The following is a 19,411-nucleotide window of genomic DNA, read 5'->3' as shown; positions in this document are numbered from 1 at the left end:
TAAAAAACTGAAACAAAGAAACATGCAGTCACAGGTTTATACAGTATCTTAAAGATACTTGCAACTTTCTTTTTTTTTTTTTTTTTTTAAGATTTTGTTTATTTATTTGACAGACAGAGATCACAAGTAGGCAGAGGCAGGCAGAGAGAGAGGAGGAAGCAGGCTCCCCGCAGAGCAGAGAGGCCGATGCGGGGCTCGATCCCAGGACCCTGGGATCATGACCCAAGCCAAAGGCAGAGGCTTTAACCCACTAAGCCACCCAGGCGTCCCGCAACTTTATTTCTAAATATTTTATTTTTAAGTAATCTTTACAGCAAATGTTGTGCTGAAACTCACAAACCTGAGATAAAGAGTCATATACTCTTCCAAATAAGCCAGCTAGGTACCCCAATACTTTCAAGTTTAAAAAATAAAAATCATATCCGACATAAGGAAGAAGTCCTTTTAGCGGTTGCTAAGCTAAAATGAATCTTAACCTTGTTTACCCAAAACTGAGTATTTACAGACATTTCAAAAATGAGACGAGGTTAAAATCTTGAATCTACTAAAAAATATGAAAGATACCAATTTCATTTGATCGTAACTTTACATAAAATATTAATTATTTTCATTACTCCACATTAGATGGCTGCTAAGTACAAATTACATAAAAAATTTTAAAATGTGCTATACTGCTTAACTTTCTCAGTGATACACATTTAATGGCTGACTCATAATCCTAATAATCTAGTAACTCACATCTAAGCAAGTTTTAGATTCAGCACATAGAGAAATACATAACCAGCAGTTTCAAGAGGAGATTTAGAGTCTTAAATTAAGTAAGAATTATTTTCAACTATGAAATTCAAAACATGTAGTAAATAGCCAAGGTACTTCAAAAATACGTAAACTGCATTTACTTTCTATTTTACTTAATTTCAACCTCAAATTAAAAAGATCTTTTAAAAAACCCAATGTAGGGACGCCTGGGTGGCTCAGTGGGTTAAACCTCTGCCTTCGGCTCAGGTCATGATCCCGGGGTCCTGGGACCGAGTCCCGCATCAGGCTCCTTGCTCAGCAGGGAGCCTGACTCTCTCTCCACCTCTCTCTCTCCACCTCTGCCTGCCTCTCTGCCTGCTTGTGTGCTTTCTCTCTCTCTTTCTGACAAATAAATAAAATCTTTAAAAAATAGTAATAAATAAATAAGTAAATAAATATAAAAAAACCCAATGTATCAGTGTTCAAATTTCAAATGTTACATAATAAAAACCTTATAGAGCATTTCATATATTTACCCTAAGCACTTACTTTATCCAAGTTTTATTAGTGTCTCTAAACAATGAAAAAGTTCATTTATAAGTAAATTCAAGAAAGGAAAAAGGTAATTTATTATTTAATTTATGATTAGATTCTATTGGGTTTCATATAAACAGAAAAACACATTAAAAACTTGTGGGGCGCCTAGGTGGCTCAGTGGGTTAAAGCCTCTGCCTTTGGCTCAGGTCATGATGGGGCTCACTGCTCAGCAGGGAGCCTGCTTCCTTCCTCTCTCTCTGCCTGCCTCTCTGCCTACTTGTGATCTCTGTCTGCCAAATAAATAAATAAAATCTTTAAAAAAAAAAAACACATTAAAAACTTGTTAATTAGTTTCCTTTTGAGGTGCTAAAATTCCTGTAAATTTGACTGTGGTGATACTTGCCCTTACCTAGGAATACATTACAATACCAATGAACTGTACATTTTACTTTATTTAAAGATTTTACTTATTTAGAGAGACATACAAGCAGTACAGAAGCTATTCAGTTGTGAATAGCAGAAAACACAAGAGACACACGCAAGAGTAGGAAAGCAAGAAGCAGGCCTCCCACCAAGCAGAGAGCCCGAGGCGGGGCTCAATCCCAGGACCCTAGGATCATGACCCGATCTGTAGGCAGATGCTTAACTACTGAGACACTCAGGCGCCCCTGAACTATACATTTTAAATGAGTGAAATGTGATATGTGAATCATACCAGAGTAAATCTGTATTTTTAAAAGGTAAATTAAGATCTGTAAGAGGGGGAAATCTATCTTGTATTACAATACCAAAACAAAGTTTCCCTTATTCTTTGATTCTTCTTTTGTGGGAAGGCAAACACTTAAGAAAAGAATTTCTGGGAGTAGCAGAATATGGCTAACCCTTACCAGAGTGGCTACTTTATAACCTCTTCTACAGTCAGAGTGTTAACAGAAGAAAACATACAGTGTAGTTTTCCAGGCTTTGTTGTTTTCTACCAAATATGATTTAAATCATTCTCAGGTTTTACTTCCCAGTATAAGGTCAATCGTGGAGAAGCAGATAACTCAGATAACCAACAGAAGACAATACTAGTTAAAAGCATTCCTCTCAGGTAAAGCAGGTTGTAGAAATGTTTTTCACATCTGATACGTTGCTAAACTATAACCATAATACGAAGCATAAAAAAGACGCTTTTGAAATTATTTTAGATGACTATTATCAGTTTACATTTTTTTCTGAAACATAATTTCTATTACTTATAAAGTCAAAATATTATTTACTGATCTCAATAGTAGTCAACCATTCCCATTTTGTGACAGACATCCCCATACTAACCTGCATGCCTTCAGAACTTCTGAGGAACTTGAATATATGGACACAGATATTGATGGTATAATATGAGGACCAGGCTTTTGGCTAATTATAGGCAGGTCCGTTTTTACAGAGCTCTGTGAGTTCTCTAGACCTTCTCCATTAAATGTATGTAACCTACTGTGAGGACTATTAAGGCTGGGAACACTGTGTACAGCTGTATGTTCGCTGGATTTTGGAGAAGGTGTTGCAGTAGAAATGACTGAAGAGGGTGAAGAGGCAACAGAATTATTAGTCTTTGTACAAACAGTGGGGTGAAAATTACTGACTTTGTCACAAGCTCCACTACCCCCACTGTCATTGGCTTTTCCAACCAACAAGGCAGAGACCTGAGGATTGTCTGAAATTTGTACATTTGGTGATGTGGAATCTCCATGGTTAGGACTACAAACAGGTTCTGCTATCAACTGCTGAACATGATTAGAAAGTCCTTTGACACCAGCACAGCCATTAGGTTTGTCTCCAACATGCCTGCTTGTTTCAGGCACCAAGGATCGATTTCCTGAAGGTTTGCCCTCTTTGGTAAAGGTAATGCCTTGTTGTCCACCTGAGGTAGGAATAGGAGAGGAGAGGTGATTGAAAGCAGCTCCCTGTGTTACTGAATTGTTAGGCAGAGTTCGAAGTCCAGTCTGTTTCTGAATAGCAGTGCTAGCTGCCTGGAGATACTGGGCAGGCCCAGTAGAAAAGGGAGGTTGTTCGTCACTGGGTCCTGCCAAATGTGAACTCTGATCTTTGTGAAGCCCCTTGGGGGGGAAAAAAAGAAAGAAAGAAATTACCAAGATTTGTTTAAATCTATTATTATGCAAACTCAGAATACATACACAGAACAGTACTGAGGATCAAAAATGTTTAATAAGCCACAAAAATAAGCAATTAAATGTGCAGTATAATAATCTAAAACCTAAAACTTATTTTTAGAAGGTCCCATAATCCACTGATTAAGATGGTCAGAATCTTTAGCAAAAATTATATAACTGGGCTGCATAATTTGTATTAGTGTGCCAAGATATTTCTTCATATAAGGGCTTTAAGAATTTTTTTTTTAAGATTTTATTTATTTATTTGACAGACAGGGATCACAAGTAGGCAGAGAGGCAGGCAGAGAGAGAGAGAGGAGGAAGCAGGCTCCCTGCTGAGCAGAGAGCCCGATACGGGGCTCGATCCCAGGACCCTGGGATCATGACCTGAGTCAAAGGCAGAGGCCTAACCCACTGAGCCACCCAGGCGCCCCTGGGCTTTAAGAATTTTTAATGCTCACTTCTGTTATATAGATTTTCACCTTTATGGAAATGTTATCTGTAAATTTAGATATGGTAAAAAATACATATGGTCATTACCAAGTGAAGCCATTACACAAACTAAATAGCACAAATCACTTATCTAAAAAGTATTATAGGGGCGCCTGGGTGTCTCAGTGGGTTAAAGCCTCTGCCTTCAGTTCCGGTCATGATCCCGGGGTCCTGGGATCAAACCTCGCATTAAGCTCTCTGCTCAGCAGGGAGCCTGCTTCCCTTCCCCTCTCTCTCTGTCTGCCTCTCTGCCTACTTGTGATCTTTGTCAAATAAATAAATAAAATCTTAAAAATAAATAAATAAATAAAAATTTTAAAAGTATTATAAATTTAGTACAGAAAGTGTACTTACTAAATCTTTGAAATTACCAGTTACTCTATAATATAAATCTGGTACGTATCTTTCATCCAAAAAGCAAAAACTATTAAATCTATGAACATATTTCAAGGAATAACTTACATGGATTTCTATATTCTCAACCTCACCCCTCATAACCCACAGACATATTTATGTGTAGTTCCTCACTTATTACTCAAGAATTGATGGCACTTTTTCCTAAATTCACAAGATTAGGAGAATATATGGATAATGTTAGAGCATTTTACGGGATAGTTTTTTAAAATCATTAAGTTCTGAACCAACAGGAAAGTTATCCATGGAATTAAAATATACAATGAATTAATTTTTTTTTAAAGATTTTATTTATTTATTTGACACAGAGAGAGAGAGAGAGAGAGATCACAAGGAGGCAGAGAGGCAGGCAGAGGGAGAGGGAGAAGCAGGCTCCCCGCTGAGCAGAGAGCCCGATGCGGGGCTCGATCCCAGGACCCTGAGATCATGACCTGAGCCGAAGGCAGAGGCCTAACCCCCTGAGCCACCCAGGCGCCCCACAATGAATTAATTTTAAGTGAAATTTGTCTTTGGCATAGTTAACTGCTCTAAAAAGATTCTCATTTTGTTTTATAATACAGTAATTAAGGAATACTGATTAAGGTAATATGGAGTAAGAAAACAATAGTTTAATATTTCCCAAGCTACTCTAATAACAGAACATGAAAACAACTCCTCTTGAGTTAGAAATATAACTATACATTAACATATTTTAATATAAAACTTTATATGGAGTTAAATCTTAAAACGCTGGAGATCATATACATTAACATATTTTAATATAAAACTTTATATGTAGTTAAATCTTAAAACGCTAGAGATTATCTTAGAATTGGTAATTCTAAGTTGGTAATTAATTTAGCAACAAGGCAAAAGCCCTTCTGCTTTCATATGAAACAGAATTAAGTTATATACACAGTAAAGTCAGTCTTAGGTAGCCAATTAAAATCTGCCAGCATGCTGTTGATACTGTTTTACCACCTAAGATACCCTAGGCTAATAATATATTTTAAATCAAGAATATCACTTATATTTTATCTACTTTAATGCTGGAAACATTAAAAATGATGGAGGTTAAGAGTACAAAGGATACTTTAGTGAGGAATAATTAAGTAAAAGAATAATCATGGAGTAATTAGGATAAAATCTTTAAAATCCTTGTATAAAATCAATTTTCATAAAAGTAACAAATATTGTCATCTAATCAATACTATTCAAAAGTGGGTAGGCAATTAAAAAACGCATTCACCATCATCAAACTGACATATAGATTTTTAAAAGCAGTAACTGTATTACTTCTATAGCTATAGATCAGAGTACTTCGAATTTATTCTCTTAACAGGACTCCATGGTACACTGAAAGTAAAGAAGGACTTGAGAACAGTCTGAAATTTTCAATGTATTCCTCAACCCACACTGAATAGACAGAAAACAGAAGCCTGATGGACTATGGTCACAATGCTGGTCATAATAAATTAGTTTTAGACCCCAGTAAATTTAATAAGCAATCAGAATTAGACCCCAACCTATTAAGCACAAAGGGAAATATTTCAGGAGACCAGACTAAAAGTTAAAACCAGAGATAAAAACAAGATGGTGGCTGTGAACAAACAAATTCAGAGGTTCCTTTTACCTTTTTACTAAGGTAAAAAACATACATTGAGGGGGAAAAAAAAAAATTAAACACAGAGTTATAATATGGAGTTTAAGTGAATACCTAATAGAAAAAATGCCTAAACTTAAAGGAATAGGCCACCAAAAACTGTACTGAAAGAAAAAAAGGCAGAATCTTTCTGTATTAATAAAAAAAAATCTTGTTTCTAACTCAGTTAAGTATAGAAACCCTAACTAAAACAAACAAAAAAACTGCACCTGAGACATCATAATAAAATATTTGCCAAAATCTACAAAAAGAAAATCCAGAAGCAGCAAAGAAAATGCTCACCACAATAAAATATAAGAGTTATAAGAGAAACAAAAGACTTGTTATACCAGACAACAGTGGGATGAAAGGTTCCAAGTACTCATAAGAAAATAAATGCCATGCATATTCAATGGGGGAAAACCAGTCTCAGTCGCTTCAGCAAATGGTGTTGGGAAAACTGAATGGCTACCTGCAAAAAAATTAAACTGGACCACTTTTTTATACTATACACAAAAATAAACCCAATAGAGATTAAAAACCTAAATGCAACACCTGAAACCACAGAATTTGTAGAACAAAAACAAACATTAATTCATAGATGTCAGCCACAGAAGTATTTTTCTAGATATGAATCCTGAGACAAGGGAGAAAACATCGAAAAGGAACTACTGGAACTTTATTAAGATAAAAGCTTTTACACAGCGAAGGAAACAGTCAACAAAAGAAACAGACGATCTATGGGATGGGAGAAGGTAACCTGCAAATGATATACCGGATAAGTGGTTAGCATCCTCAACTAATAAATAACTCGATACCCAAAACCAGATAGTCTGACTTAAAAAATGGATAGGGGACCCAAATAGACAGTTTTTCAAAGACGACATACAGATGAACAATAGGCACATGGAAAGATGCTCAACATCACTCAACAGGAAACACAAGTTAAAGCCATAATAAGACACCATCTCACACCTGTCAAAATGACTAGAATCAAAAGACACAAAATAACTAAATGTTAGTAAAGGCGTAGAGAAAAAGGAATTCTCATGGACTGTTGGTAGAAATGTAAATTGGAGCAAATGCTGAGTAAAGACTATTAAAATAGAGTATTAAGAATAAAAAAATAAAAGAGTATTATAAAACAGAAACATCATATTACTCAACAATTCCACTACTAAATGTTAACCCACAGGAGGAAAAAAAAAAAAAAACCCACTAATTTGAAAAAATAAATGCTACCCTCTGTTTACTGCAGCATTATTTATACAACAGCTAAATTATGGAAAGAATAAGAGTATATGAATAGATGAATGGATAAAAACCATGTAGTATAAAAATACACAATGGAATACTATTAATGATAAGAAAGATGAAATGCTGTCTTTGTGACAGCATGGATGGACCTAGAGGATATTTTATTAAATGAAATAAGTAACAGAAAGACAAATATTTTATGATTTCACTTACAGGTGGAATATAAAAAGCAAATTACATGAATAAACAAACAGAAAAATACATGAATAAATAAACAAACAGAAACAGATTCAAATGCAGTAATAAAGTTGGTGGTTGCCAGAGAGGAGGGCTGTATGTGGATAGGCAATTTAAGTGGATTAAGTAGTACAAACCTCTAGTTATAAAATACATTACAGGATGTAAAGGACAGGATAAGAAATATAGTAAAGAATATTGTGTAACTATGCATGGTGACAGAAAGGAATTAGAGTTATTATGGTGAGCACTGCCTAATCTATGAATTGTGGAAGCACTATGTGTACACCTGTAAGTAATATAACATTGTATGTGAACTATACTTAATTCTTAAACTTGCCAAAACTTAAACTTGTCATAACAGAAAATACTACCAGAGCTAGATGAATTTACTGGTTGAGTTTCTCCCAATATTTAAGGAAGAAATTATCCTAAAGCTCTACTGTTTGCCCCAGAAAATAGAAGCAGAGAGAACATTTTATAACCATACTTAATGAGGCTAAGATAATGATTATCTTAATATCAATACTAAACATTTTAAGACATCACCAAAGATGTTATAAAAAGACAGTAACAAAAAAAAAAGGGGGGGGGGAGATTTTTTAAAAAAAAAGCTGCAAAAATCCTCTACAAAATATCAGCAACTAGAATCTAACTATGTATAAAAAGAATTATATACCATGGCCAAGCGGTATTTATCCCAGGTATGTGGGTTGATTCAACATTAGGAAACCGCTCATTGTAATCCATCACATTAAAACACTGAAAAAGCAAAACCATATGATTGTACGATCTATACAGAAAAAGAAAAGCAAACACAAGCATGGTAAAATTACTCCTGTAAACCTGGAATACAGAGCAACTTCCTCCTCTGGTAAGAATATCTATAAAAAGACTACATCTGGGGGCGCCTGGGTGGCTCAGTGGGTTAAGCCTCTGCCTTCGGCTCAGGTCATGATCTCAGGGTCCTGGGATCGAGCCCCACATCGGGCTCTCTGCTCAGCAAGGAGCCTGCTTCCCTTCCTCTCTCTCTCTGCCTGCCTCTCTGCCTACTTGTGATCTCTGTCTGTCAAATAAATAAATAAAAATCTTTAAAAAAAAAAAAAAAAAAAAAAGACTACATCTGCATTATACGAAGGGTGAGGAACGCAAAGCATTCCCCAAGATCAGGAACAAAGCATGGATTTCCTATTCACAACTCTTTCAGAACCATGCTAAAAACTCTAATGCAATAAAGCAAGGATATAAAAGGGAAATAAATTAAAAATAAAGAAAGAAGGGGCACTTAGATGGCTCATTTGGTTAAGGGTCTGCCATCAGGTCAGGTCATGATCCCAGAGTCCTGAGATCCTGCTCAGCGAAGAGCCTGGTTCTCTCTCTCCCTCTGCCTCTTCCCACAACTCGTGTGTTCACTCTGCTCTCTCTCTCCCAAATAAATAATCTTAAAAAGGAAGAAAGTGAGGAAGGGAGGAAGAAAGGGAGGAGACACTCCTTGAAGGTTACATAACTGCCCAAATAGCAAGTTTAAAACTCAACAAAACCTCATGGATTTAATAAACAATATTAAAGATACATGTGTATAATACAGAAGTCACTTGCTTTCCTGTGCCAGCAATGAACAAATGGAATCTCAAATTAAAAATCACTAATAGCATTCACATCAATACTATCCCCAAAATGAAATACTTAGGGATAAATCTAATAAAATATGTGAAAGATCTGTAAGAACAAAACGTGATGAAAAGATCTATAAGAACAAAACATGATGAAAAGTTCTGTAAGAAAAACAAAATGTGATGAAAAACTAAAATTAAGAGATATTCCATATTCACAGTTAGTTCTCCCCACCTTTTTAAGTAATCACTGCACCCAAAGTGTGGCTTGAACTCATACTCCAAGGTCAAGAGCTGGATGTTCTAGGAGTCATTCAGTCAACTGGCTGCTGAGCCAGTCAAGCACCCCTCATAGTTAGATATTTTAAGACGTCAATTCTTATAAATTTCATACACTGATTCAATGCATTCAAATAAAAATCCCAGCACAATTATTCTGAATGCTTACAAAGTCATTCTTAAGTGTTTATGGAAAAATAAAACATCCAAAATAGCCAACACAAAATTCTGCAGGAAAAAAAGAAAGCTAGAGAACTGCACTACCTGATTTTAAGACTTGGTATAAAACTATATTAATCAAAGAACTACACTGTTGACAAACTGATCAAGGGAACAAAACATACAGCCGAGAAACAGACCATAAACATAGTTAACTTTGATAAAGGAGCAAAAGCATTATTATGGAGAGATACATTCTTTTTTAAATGGTGCTGGAACAACTAGTTTTAAATTAAAGTTTTAACTTAACTTAAATTAATTAATTAATTTAATTTAAAATTAAGTTTTAATTTTAATTAAAGAAAATTAACCTTTACATTGGTATTTCACCTTTCATAAAAAATTAACTGAAAGTATCACAGATCTAAATGTAAAATGCAGAAGTATGAAACTGCATGATTAACATAGGGGAAAATCTAGATACATTAGCCATGGTGAAGACTTCTTCAATATTACTTGTAAGGCACAATCATGAAAGAATTGGTACACTAGACTTCCATTAAAACTAAAAACTTCTGGGATGCCTGGGTGGCTCAGTGGGTTGAGCCACTGCCTTCGGCTCAGGTCATGATCCCGGCATCCTGGGATCGAGTCCCGCATCGGGCTCCTTGCTCAGCAGGGAGCCTGCTTCTCCCTCTGCCTCTGCCTGCCACTCTATCTGCTTGTGCTCACTCTCGTGCTCTCTCTCTCTCTCTCTCTGACAAATAAATAAATAAAATCTTTAAAAAAAAAAAAAACTAAAAACTTCTGCTCTCTAAGGGGCACTGTCAAAGAATGAGAAAAGAAGTAGGAATTGGGGAAGAAAACACAATATTCCTATGTGGTGAAGGACTATCAAATATAGAAGGAAGAAAAACATCTAACACCCAACATTAAGAAACTAATACAACTGAAAAATGGACACAGGTCAGACACAGGTCTGAACACATGCCTCAAAAGTTAATATAGATGGAATGAGAAGATGCTCCAAAACACATTAGAGAATTATAAAACTAAAAATGAGATACCACCATATCCCTACTAGAATTACTAAAGCCCAAATTACAAACCCCACTGCCCATGGGATCTTTAGGAAATGATTAGGAAATTCCTTCAAGGAAGAGATTAGTAGTGCCCTTATAAAAGAGACCCCAGAGTCCTGGAATAGAGCCCTCCATTGGGCTCCCTGCTCAGGTGGGGAGTCTGCCTCTGCCTCTGCCTCTCACTCATGTGTACTCCGTCTCTCTCAAATAAATAAAATCTTAAAAAAAAAAAAAAAAAAAAAAAAGATCCTGAAAGTGTCTTCATTCCTTCCGCCATTTGAAGACAGTGAGAAGAATGCTGACTAGAATTAGTAGAGGGCCCTCAACAATTACGAAATCTTCCATTACCCTGATCCTGAATTTTCTAGCCTCAATTAACTGTGAGAAAGAAATTTCTGTTGTTTATAAACTACCCAATGTATAGTACTTTGTTTTAACCTGCCCAAACTAAAAACCTTCATGTTTAAACATGGACCATCAAATTCTGGGAAAAGCAAACAAAAAGTAGACTTAGTCATTACAGATAGAAATGTAAAATTGTCCCAATGTTTTACAAGGTAATTTGTTAGTTTTATACAAAACTAAATATTGTGTTATGACGAGCAATCATACTCTTAGGTTTTCACCCCCATAAGATGAAAACTTATGTTCATCCAAACTGCAGTACATGTTTACAGCAGCTTTATTCAGAATTGCAAAAATGTACAAATTATCAAGTCCTTCAGTAAGTAAATGGATAACTGAACTCTGGTAAATTCAAGTTATGGAATATGATTCAGTAATGAAAAACAAAATGACTATTATGTCAAAGAAAGACATGCAAGAAGCTAAAATGTGGGGTGCCTGGGTGGCTCAGAGGGTTGAGCCTCTGTCCTCAGCTCAGATCATGGGTCCTGGGATGGAGCCCTGCTTCGGGCTCTCTGCTCAGCAGGGAGCCTGTTTCCCCTTCTCTCTCTACCTGTCTCTCTGCCTATTTGTGATCCCTCTGTGTGTTAAAAAAAAAAATCTTTAAAAAAAAAAAAAAAAAAAAAAAGAACCTAAAATACATAATGGCAAGTGAAAAAAGCCATTCAAAAAAGGCCAACATACTGTACTTATGAACTTCTGGAAAAGGCAACAATGTAGAGATAATAAAACTGTTACTAGCACAGGTTCAGGATAGTCAAGGAAGAATAGAAAGAACCCAGGTTATGTTTACAGCAGTCAAACCACTTTGTGTGACACCATAAAGGTGAATATATGTCATTACCACACCATAAAGGTGAATATATGTCATTACCAATTTGTCAGGACCAATGTAATAATAACATAAAGAAAAACAATCAACATAAATTATGGAGTTTAGTTAGTAACAGTGTATTAATAACACATTATCATCTGCAATTATTGTGCTACACTACTACAAGGTATGTAGGATGGGGAACCAAGGGATGGAGTAATTTTGATAACTTTTAGTACATTCTACTCCATTTTCTATGAACTTAGAATTCCTCTACAATGTAGTCTTTTAATTAGTACTATTGTAAAATTTAACACTTAAAATTATCATACAATTATGAGTTATTTAAAAGTAATTTTTATAGATAAGATTATTTATTAAACTTTATTTCTTCTTCTGAAGATATACACAAGCCAAAGAAAAATTATTTAAGAGCAAACAAAGTAGAGAGATAATCTTTTACCTGAGTGGAGTTAGACAGCTGTTTTCTCCATGGCTCTTCTGTGCTGCTGGTCAGGTTTGTGCAGTTATGAGGTAGAGTGAGTATGTTTTGCTGCAGGTAAGGCACATTTCCATTACTTCCACTTCCTGTTACATAATTATTGCCTACCAAAGTAATGTCTGTATTCCCCAGTGATTTTGATGTGCCAAAAGGAGCACAGCCTCCAGTAAATGGTCCACTGGACAAAGGCTTTTCAAAACAAGCAGAGCGTACTTCAGGGTGGGAGACACTAGATTCTCTAGGCAGAGAAGAATGTGGTTGCTGGCTAAAGTTTGTAGGCAGTGATGAGTTAGCTACTGGCCCATTAGGAATTCCAGTAGTCTGTCCTGTCTGTCCCTTTGAAAAGAAAGAAGAAAACCTGCTTGTGTGACTCTGAAAATATGTAATCGATATATCCCTTATTATTATTATGATATTTAATATCTCTAAGTTAAAAAACATACATTTCAAAAATGAAACATGGAGAAACCAAAAATCTTTTTCATTATATAAAGAAAATTCTTTATTCAGTGTTACAATGGCAAAACAAAGCATTTTAAAATAACCAGTTAGTAAACTATAGGCCTTGTTTTATATCATAAAATGGGGGATTTCAAATTTCCATTCTATTACATTTATGACAAATCCTTCATAATAAACATTCCTTACAAACATCTCCACCTCAAGATGGAATACTTTAGTTTTAAAATAATAGTAAGTCCATAGAACAAGTGTGTACTATGTTCTATGTATTTCTGTGTTCTAACACACCTGTCCTATGGACTTATTTACCCTCCCAAAAAAAGATCAAAAGATATACATGGGAGTGTTTTGTTCTAAATTAATTTACGGCTGTGTTTTGTCTTTTCTTTTAAAAGTAGGCTCCATGGGGCACCTGGATGGCTCAGTCATTAAGCGTCTGCCTTTGACTTAGGTCATGATACCAAGATCCTCAGACTAAGCCCTAGAGTGGGCTCTCTGCTTCTCCCTCTTCCGGCTGCTTTCCCTACTTGTGTGCTTTCTTCCCATCAAATAAAAAATAAAATCTTAAAAATAAATAAGTAAGTAAGTAAGTAAAAGCTGGCTCCAAGCACAGCCTGAGGCCCAACGAACTAACCACCCTCAGATCAAGACTTCAGCTGGGATTAAGTCATATGCTGAAAAGACTGAACCACCCAGGCACTCCCAGACATATAAGTTCTACAAAATATGTGTAGAAAATAGAAATGATTAATATATTCTCAAATGATATTGTACTCAGGAAAAATATTTAGCATGGTAATAAACATTACAATAAAAATAATATACATACTTGTTGCATTAAGACAAACTGACTTTCCAATTGTTCCAGCATCAGTTTCTGTGCTGAATTTAAATTATCTCTATTTGCACGCAGCTGTTCCAACTGCTAGAAAAATAAAAGAGAATACAAAGATAAAGTTAAGAAACAGAAGTTTGTCAGGCAACTTGTCACTCTGAGAAATGACGATAAATTTGGAACTTCTGTGTAATCAAATGCTGTGATTTCTAACCTCAAGTAATCAATTCCAAAATGCAGTCTTTCCAGAAATCTAAGAAAGGAAGATTAAAAACAAGTTCATCAGGAACTATTTAAGTAACAAAAATGTGGTATTAAAAAATTGCTTAGGGGCGCCTGGGTAGCTCAGTGGGTTAAGGCCCCTGCCTTCGGCTCAGGTCATGATCCCAGGGTCCTGGGATAGAGCCCTGCATCGGGCTCTCTGCTCAGCAGGGAGCCTGCTTCCTCCTCTCTCTCTCTCTCTCTCTCTCTCTCTGCTTGCCTCTCTGCCTACTTGTGATCTCTGTCAAATAAATAAATAAAATCTTTAAAAAAATAAATAAAAATTAAAAAAAAATAAAAATTTGCTTAGAAGCAGCATTGTTGGTAACAGAAACAATGGAAATCACCTTAAAAATCCAACGACAGGCATCAGGAACTATTTAAGTAACAAAAATGTGGTATTAAAAAAGAGCTTAGAAGCAGCATTGTTAGTAACAGGAACAATGGAAATCACCTAAAAGGTCCAATGATAGGAACCTGGTTAAAGAATGGGTGGCCTCCATGAAGTCCTAAAACATTTTATACCCATAAAAGAACAATAAAGCAATGCATAAACATGAAAAGGTTTTGAAGATACATCTGTAAAAGAAACAAATACCAAGGTTCTAAATGTATATACATTTTACTTGTTTAAAAGAAAACAAAAAAGCAAAGCCTCCGGTCATGATCCTAGGGTCATGGGATCAAGCCTGATGTTAGGGGTTTGGGGTGGGGGGGGTGCAGCTCAGTGGAGAGCTTACTTCCTCCCATCTCTCCTGCTCCTGCTTGCATACACTCTTTAATAAATAAAATCTTTAAAACAAAACAAAAAAGAATCTATAAGATAAGTGTATTTTTTGTACATGTACAACATATCTCTAGGAAAAAAAATGCAAAAGAAGCAATTAACATTAGTTATTTATAGGAAAAGGAAATTAAATGGCTAGACCAAGGAACAAGAATAATCCTTTAACCTGTATACCCTGTATTTTCTAATAACTCTTGCATTTCAAACACATACACGTGTTACTGCTTTAAAAAAAAATAAAAGCATAAGGGCACCTGGGTGGCTCAGTGGGTTAAGCCTCTGCCTTCGGCTCGGGTCATGGTCTCAGGGTCCTGGGATTGAGCCCCGCATCGGGCTCAGGCTCTTTGCTAGGTGGGGAGCCTGCTTCCCCCACCCACCGCCTGCCTCTCTGCCAAATAAATACGTAAAATAAAAAATTAAAATAAAAAAATAAAAGGATAAAATGAATTTCAATTTCAATCTGTTACTCTAAAAGATGTGGGCTCATTACACTTCAATTAATTTGGTTTACTGCCATTCAATTTTAAGAATTAATGACTAAAAAAGATTAAAGGTTATTACCTCTTGCTTTAAAATAGAAGGAAAATATGTCAAAAGAATATTTCAAACCACAGGTATATGGTCAGTTAACCTTTGACAAAGGAGGCAAGATATACACTGGGAAAAAAGTCTCTTCAACAAATGCTGTTGGAAAAACTGGACAGCAACATGCAAAAAGAATGAAACTGGACCACTTTCTAACATCATACACAAAAATAAACTCAAAATAGATTAAAGACCTAAATGTAAGACTGAAACCATAAAAGTCCTAGAAGAGAGCACAGACAGTAACCCTTTTTTTCTTTTTTCAAGATTTTTTTTTCTTTAGACACAAAGAGAGTATGCATATAGCAGGGAGGGGCACTAGAAGAGGGAGAGAGTCTGAAGCAGGTTCTGCACTGAGCACAGACACTGACACAGGGCTTGAGCCCACAACCCTTATATCATAACCTGACCCAAAACAAGGAGTGGGGACACCCAACTGTACCATCTAGGCACCCCCAGACAATAATAATTACTCTTTGATATTGCCCATAGCAACTTCTCAATAGGTATGTCTCATGAGGCAAGGGAAATGAAAGTAAAAATGAACTACAGGGACTTTATCAGGATAAAAATCTCCTGCAGAGTGAAGGAAACAATCACCAAAACTAAAAGGCAATCTACCAAATGGGAGAAAGTATCTGAAAATGACATATCTGCTAAAGGGATAGTAACCAAAATGTTTAAAAAGAACTTCGCAAACTCAACAACCGCAAAACCAAAAAATCCAGTGAAGAAACAGGCAGAAGACATGAACAGGCATTTTTCCAAAGACATCAAGATGGTCAAAAGATGTATGAAAGATGTTCAATATCATTCATGGTCAGAGAAATACAAATTAAAACCACAATGAAAAAAAATCCTCAGCTGTAGGAATGCTAAAATAAAAAGCACAAGAAAACAAGTGTCGGGGAGGATTGCAGATGAAAAGGAACTGCCCTATATCACACTGGTGCAGCCACACTGGAAAACATTACCGAAGTGCATCAAATAGTTAAAAATAAAGCTACCCTATGATTCAGCATACTATTGGGTATTTACCCAAAGAGTATGAAAACAAAACAAAATAAAAAAGAATATGAAAACACTAATTTAAAGGATACATGCATCTCTATTTTTATAGCAGTATTATTTACAATAGCAACAATACAGAAGCAGCTCAATTGTCCATCAACTGATGAATAAAGAAGATATGGTATATATACAATGGAATTTGGCCATTAAAAAAAATCTTGCCATCTGCAACAACGTGCATGGAGCTAGAGACTACTAGGCTAAGTGAAATAAGTCAGTAAGAGAAAGAAATATCATATGATTTCACTCATGTGGAATTTAAAAAAACAAATGAGCCAAGAGAGAAAAATATGAGAGACAATTAAGAAACAGATTTTTAATTATAAAATAATTGATGATTACCCATGAGGGAATGAGTTAAACAGATGCTGGAGATTAAAGTTTGCAGTTATGATTAGCACAGGGTTATTTATGAAACTGCTGAGTCTCTACATTGTACACCTGAAACTACGTATGTTAAAACTACCTGGAATTTTTTTTTTTTTTTTTTTTAAGATTTTGTTTATTGATTTGAGAGAGAGAGAGAGAGAGCAGAGAAGGAGAGTAGGAAGGAGAAGCAGACTCTCTGCTGAGCAAAGAGTCTTACCCGGGGCTCAATCCCAGCCAGGGCCCTGAGATCATGACCTGAGCTGAAGGCGGATGCTTAACAACTGAGCCAGCCCGGTGCCCCAAAACTACCTGGAATTTTTTTTTAAACAACAAAAAAAATTTTACACACACATACACACACAGACACACACACACACACACACACACACACACACACACACACACACACTTCATACCTGTAATTTCTGTGGTGTCAAATACCATGAATGAACTTGCTGTTGTACTGGATTAAGTGAAACAGTTCTATTCCAGTTCTCAGAACTATTCTGAGGAAAGTTTATTTAAAGAAATTAAGGAATATTTAGTTAAATTCATACATTAATAGTTATGACAAGTGAGACATTAACAACTGTAACTGGAACACTTACACATATACAGGACTTATCTATTTAAATTATTTAAAAAATAACTAAAATGTATAATCAATTTGAAAGCTTTCTAATTTGAAACATACGTTCTTCTTTACCTCCACCTAAAAAGCCTCTTATGTAAATCACGTCTCAAACAGCTAACAAGCTGCCCATTAGGTGGGATATAAGTGTGTTAAGTTTAAAAGTAAGAAATGAATAAAATTACTTGTTCAAGTATCTATCACTACCTTCTAAATTTAAATGATGCTTACATAACTGGTATACAAAATGCTGTTTAGGTAACAGGAAAACTGAAAATCTTTCACTCTCTGATGTACACAAGTTGAAAACACATGACAGGCAAAATTTCAAAGACATAGCGCTTCACTTTTGATTGGGATTTTCCATTTCTCTAAGTATACATATATACCTTTGTTGGACTAGATGTTCTTTTCTTCTTGGCAGGACTGGATGGGCCATCTACTTGGCTAGAAGTAATCATATGTACTGGCAAGGATTGCTGTGAAAGTGGTATTTGACTGAGGCCTAGTACAGGTTCAGTGTTTGGGTGATGAGCTTTGTAAGCCTATGGATCATAGAAGTAAGACAAAAAATATGGTTCCATATATTCATAATCCATCCCTTCAAATTAAAAAAATTTATTATAAGCTGCATACTTTTTAAAGTTATGTGGACATCACAGATAGTGATAAAAATTAAACTGAATGAATCATTAATGGAGGAATGTGTACCTTCATTTGAAGAACTTTCATTTTTAATATACCACTGTACAATAGTCCCTTTAAGAAAAAACCCTTTTGAATTTATGAGAATATATAAAAGTTTTGAAATTGGTACCCCAACTTTCTTCCCATTTTAGAGGAAGTTTTATTCTTACTTTATAAAATTTATTTTTTTTAGTCATCTCTGCACCCATGGTGGTGCGGAACTCATGGTCCCAAAGATCAGGAGTCGCATGCTCTTCTGACTGAGCCAGCCAAGTGCCCCAAAGGAAGTTTTATTTTGATATAAAATCCATTGCATATAATTTGGAAGAAGTTTTATTAAAAAAAAAAAAGCCAATCATATACTTAGTAATATAAGTTTGAGCACTACAGATTGGAAAGAACCCTTAAAGCTGGGCACCTACAAAGATAACCCAACTTCTCACCTGCTGTGTTGTGTTCATGGCACCCTGCCTGGAGGTAAGCTCTGCGGGTATTGGTAGGCTCCATGCCTCCTCAATACTAGGAAGTAATTTAGTTTTATTCTGTAGACTACATTGTGGAAGGTTACACAACTGAGCCTAGGAAAAATTATGTAAAAAGCAAATTTAACACAGGCCTACTTGAGTAAGAGCAAGTCCACTAAATCTTCCTCAATGTTACAAGTATTTATTTCTTACAGAAAATAGAGTCTAAATTTGGGGGTTTTATATGTTCCATATAAAAAGGGCAACTAGAATATACTCATGTGAGTCAGAACAAAACCACTTTCTCTTTTTCAGAAATCTCACAGGAAATTTCAATCAAGAGTGGAAAACGATGTGTTCTTTTCTCTAAAATGCTATGACTTAAAGATGTAGATAGAGCACAGAAAAATCATGCAAATTAATGTGTATCAACAAAGTAAATGTGCAAAAGAACACCATAAGCACTACATCTTTTACTTTAAATGAAAAGTGAAATATCACAAAATATTAAAAATTACAAAAAAAGTTACTGACATGAAAACAAAAGAAAGAGACACACTTTCCAGCCACCCTCCTCACGACAGTTATCATATGGGAAAGTCTTTTAAAATAAGCTATCTCAATTTTTTACCTGTAAAAATTTAATTCTTCCTGCAAGTGTAGAGATATTATTACAACTTTTGCTTCTAGTTGCATTTAAGTAGCATTTAATGGCATCCTGAGGTTGGTTGCAGGATTCATAGAGAGTGCCTAGGTCCATCCAGGCTGCTGCATGCCCATGATCCAACTGTACAGCACAAATATAGGCCTGTAAAGCATCCATAGGTTGATTTTGCTGCTGATAAAGCACACTGAAAAGAGAAAGAATAAGCTGTCTGAAACAGAGTATAATAGTAATACACAGTATATTACATATGTTAAAATAAATTTGTGTATCTATGAAAATACTATTAATTCTA

At 35.4% G+C, this 19,411-nt stretch overlaps 1 protein-coding gene across 18 annotated transcripts in view; it reads right to left on the bottom strand.

The window, feature by feature from the left end:
• The window catches only part of LOC111139444 (lysine-specific demethylase 6A-like), a 159,996-nt gene that overhangs the window by 29,120 nt on the left and 111,465 nt on the right, over positions 1 to 19,411 (bottom strand). For 4 of the 18 annotated variants that reach the window (XM_022491702.1, XM_022491705.1, XM_022491703.1 and 1 more), the window contains 6 exons: positions 19,084 to 19,303; positions 17,087 to 17,176; positions 13,592 to 13,687; positions 13,243 to 13,269; positions 12,262 to 12,621; positions 2,593 to 3,371 (listed from right to left, as the gene is read on the bottom strand). In XM_022491702.1, the coding sequence (XP_022347410.1) occupies positions 2,593 to 3,371; positions 12,262 to 12,621; positions 13,243 to 13,269; positions 13,592 to 13,687; positions 17,087 to 17,176; positions 19,084 to 19,303 (1,572 nt within the window). Of the gene's footprint in view, positions 1 to 2,592; positions 3,372 to 12,261; positions 12,637 to 13,242; positions 13,270 to 13,591; positions 13,688 to 17,086; positions 17,177 to 17,690; positions 17,847 to 18,431; positions 18,567 to 19,083; positions 19,304 to 19,411 lie in introns of all 18 variants that reach the window. The other 14 variants (XM_022491695.1, XM_022491700.1, XM_022491698.1 and 11 more) reach the window with 11 other exon arrangements.

This window comes from Enhydra lutris, unplaced genomic scaffold, assembly GCF_002288905.1.
Source record: "Enhydra lutris kenyoni isolate GAN:26980312 unplaced genomic scaffold, ASM228890v2 scaffoldscaffold108, whole genome shotgun sequence".
Classification (NCBI taxonomy): domain Eukaryota; kingdom Metazoa; phylum Chordata; class Mammalia; order Carnivora; family Mustelidae; genus Enhydra; species Enhydra lutris.
The sequence above is the reverse complement of the archived record's forward strand: the minus strand, read 5'-3'. Positions and strand labels throughout refer to the sequence as shown.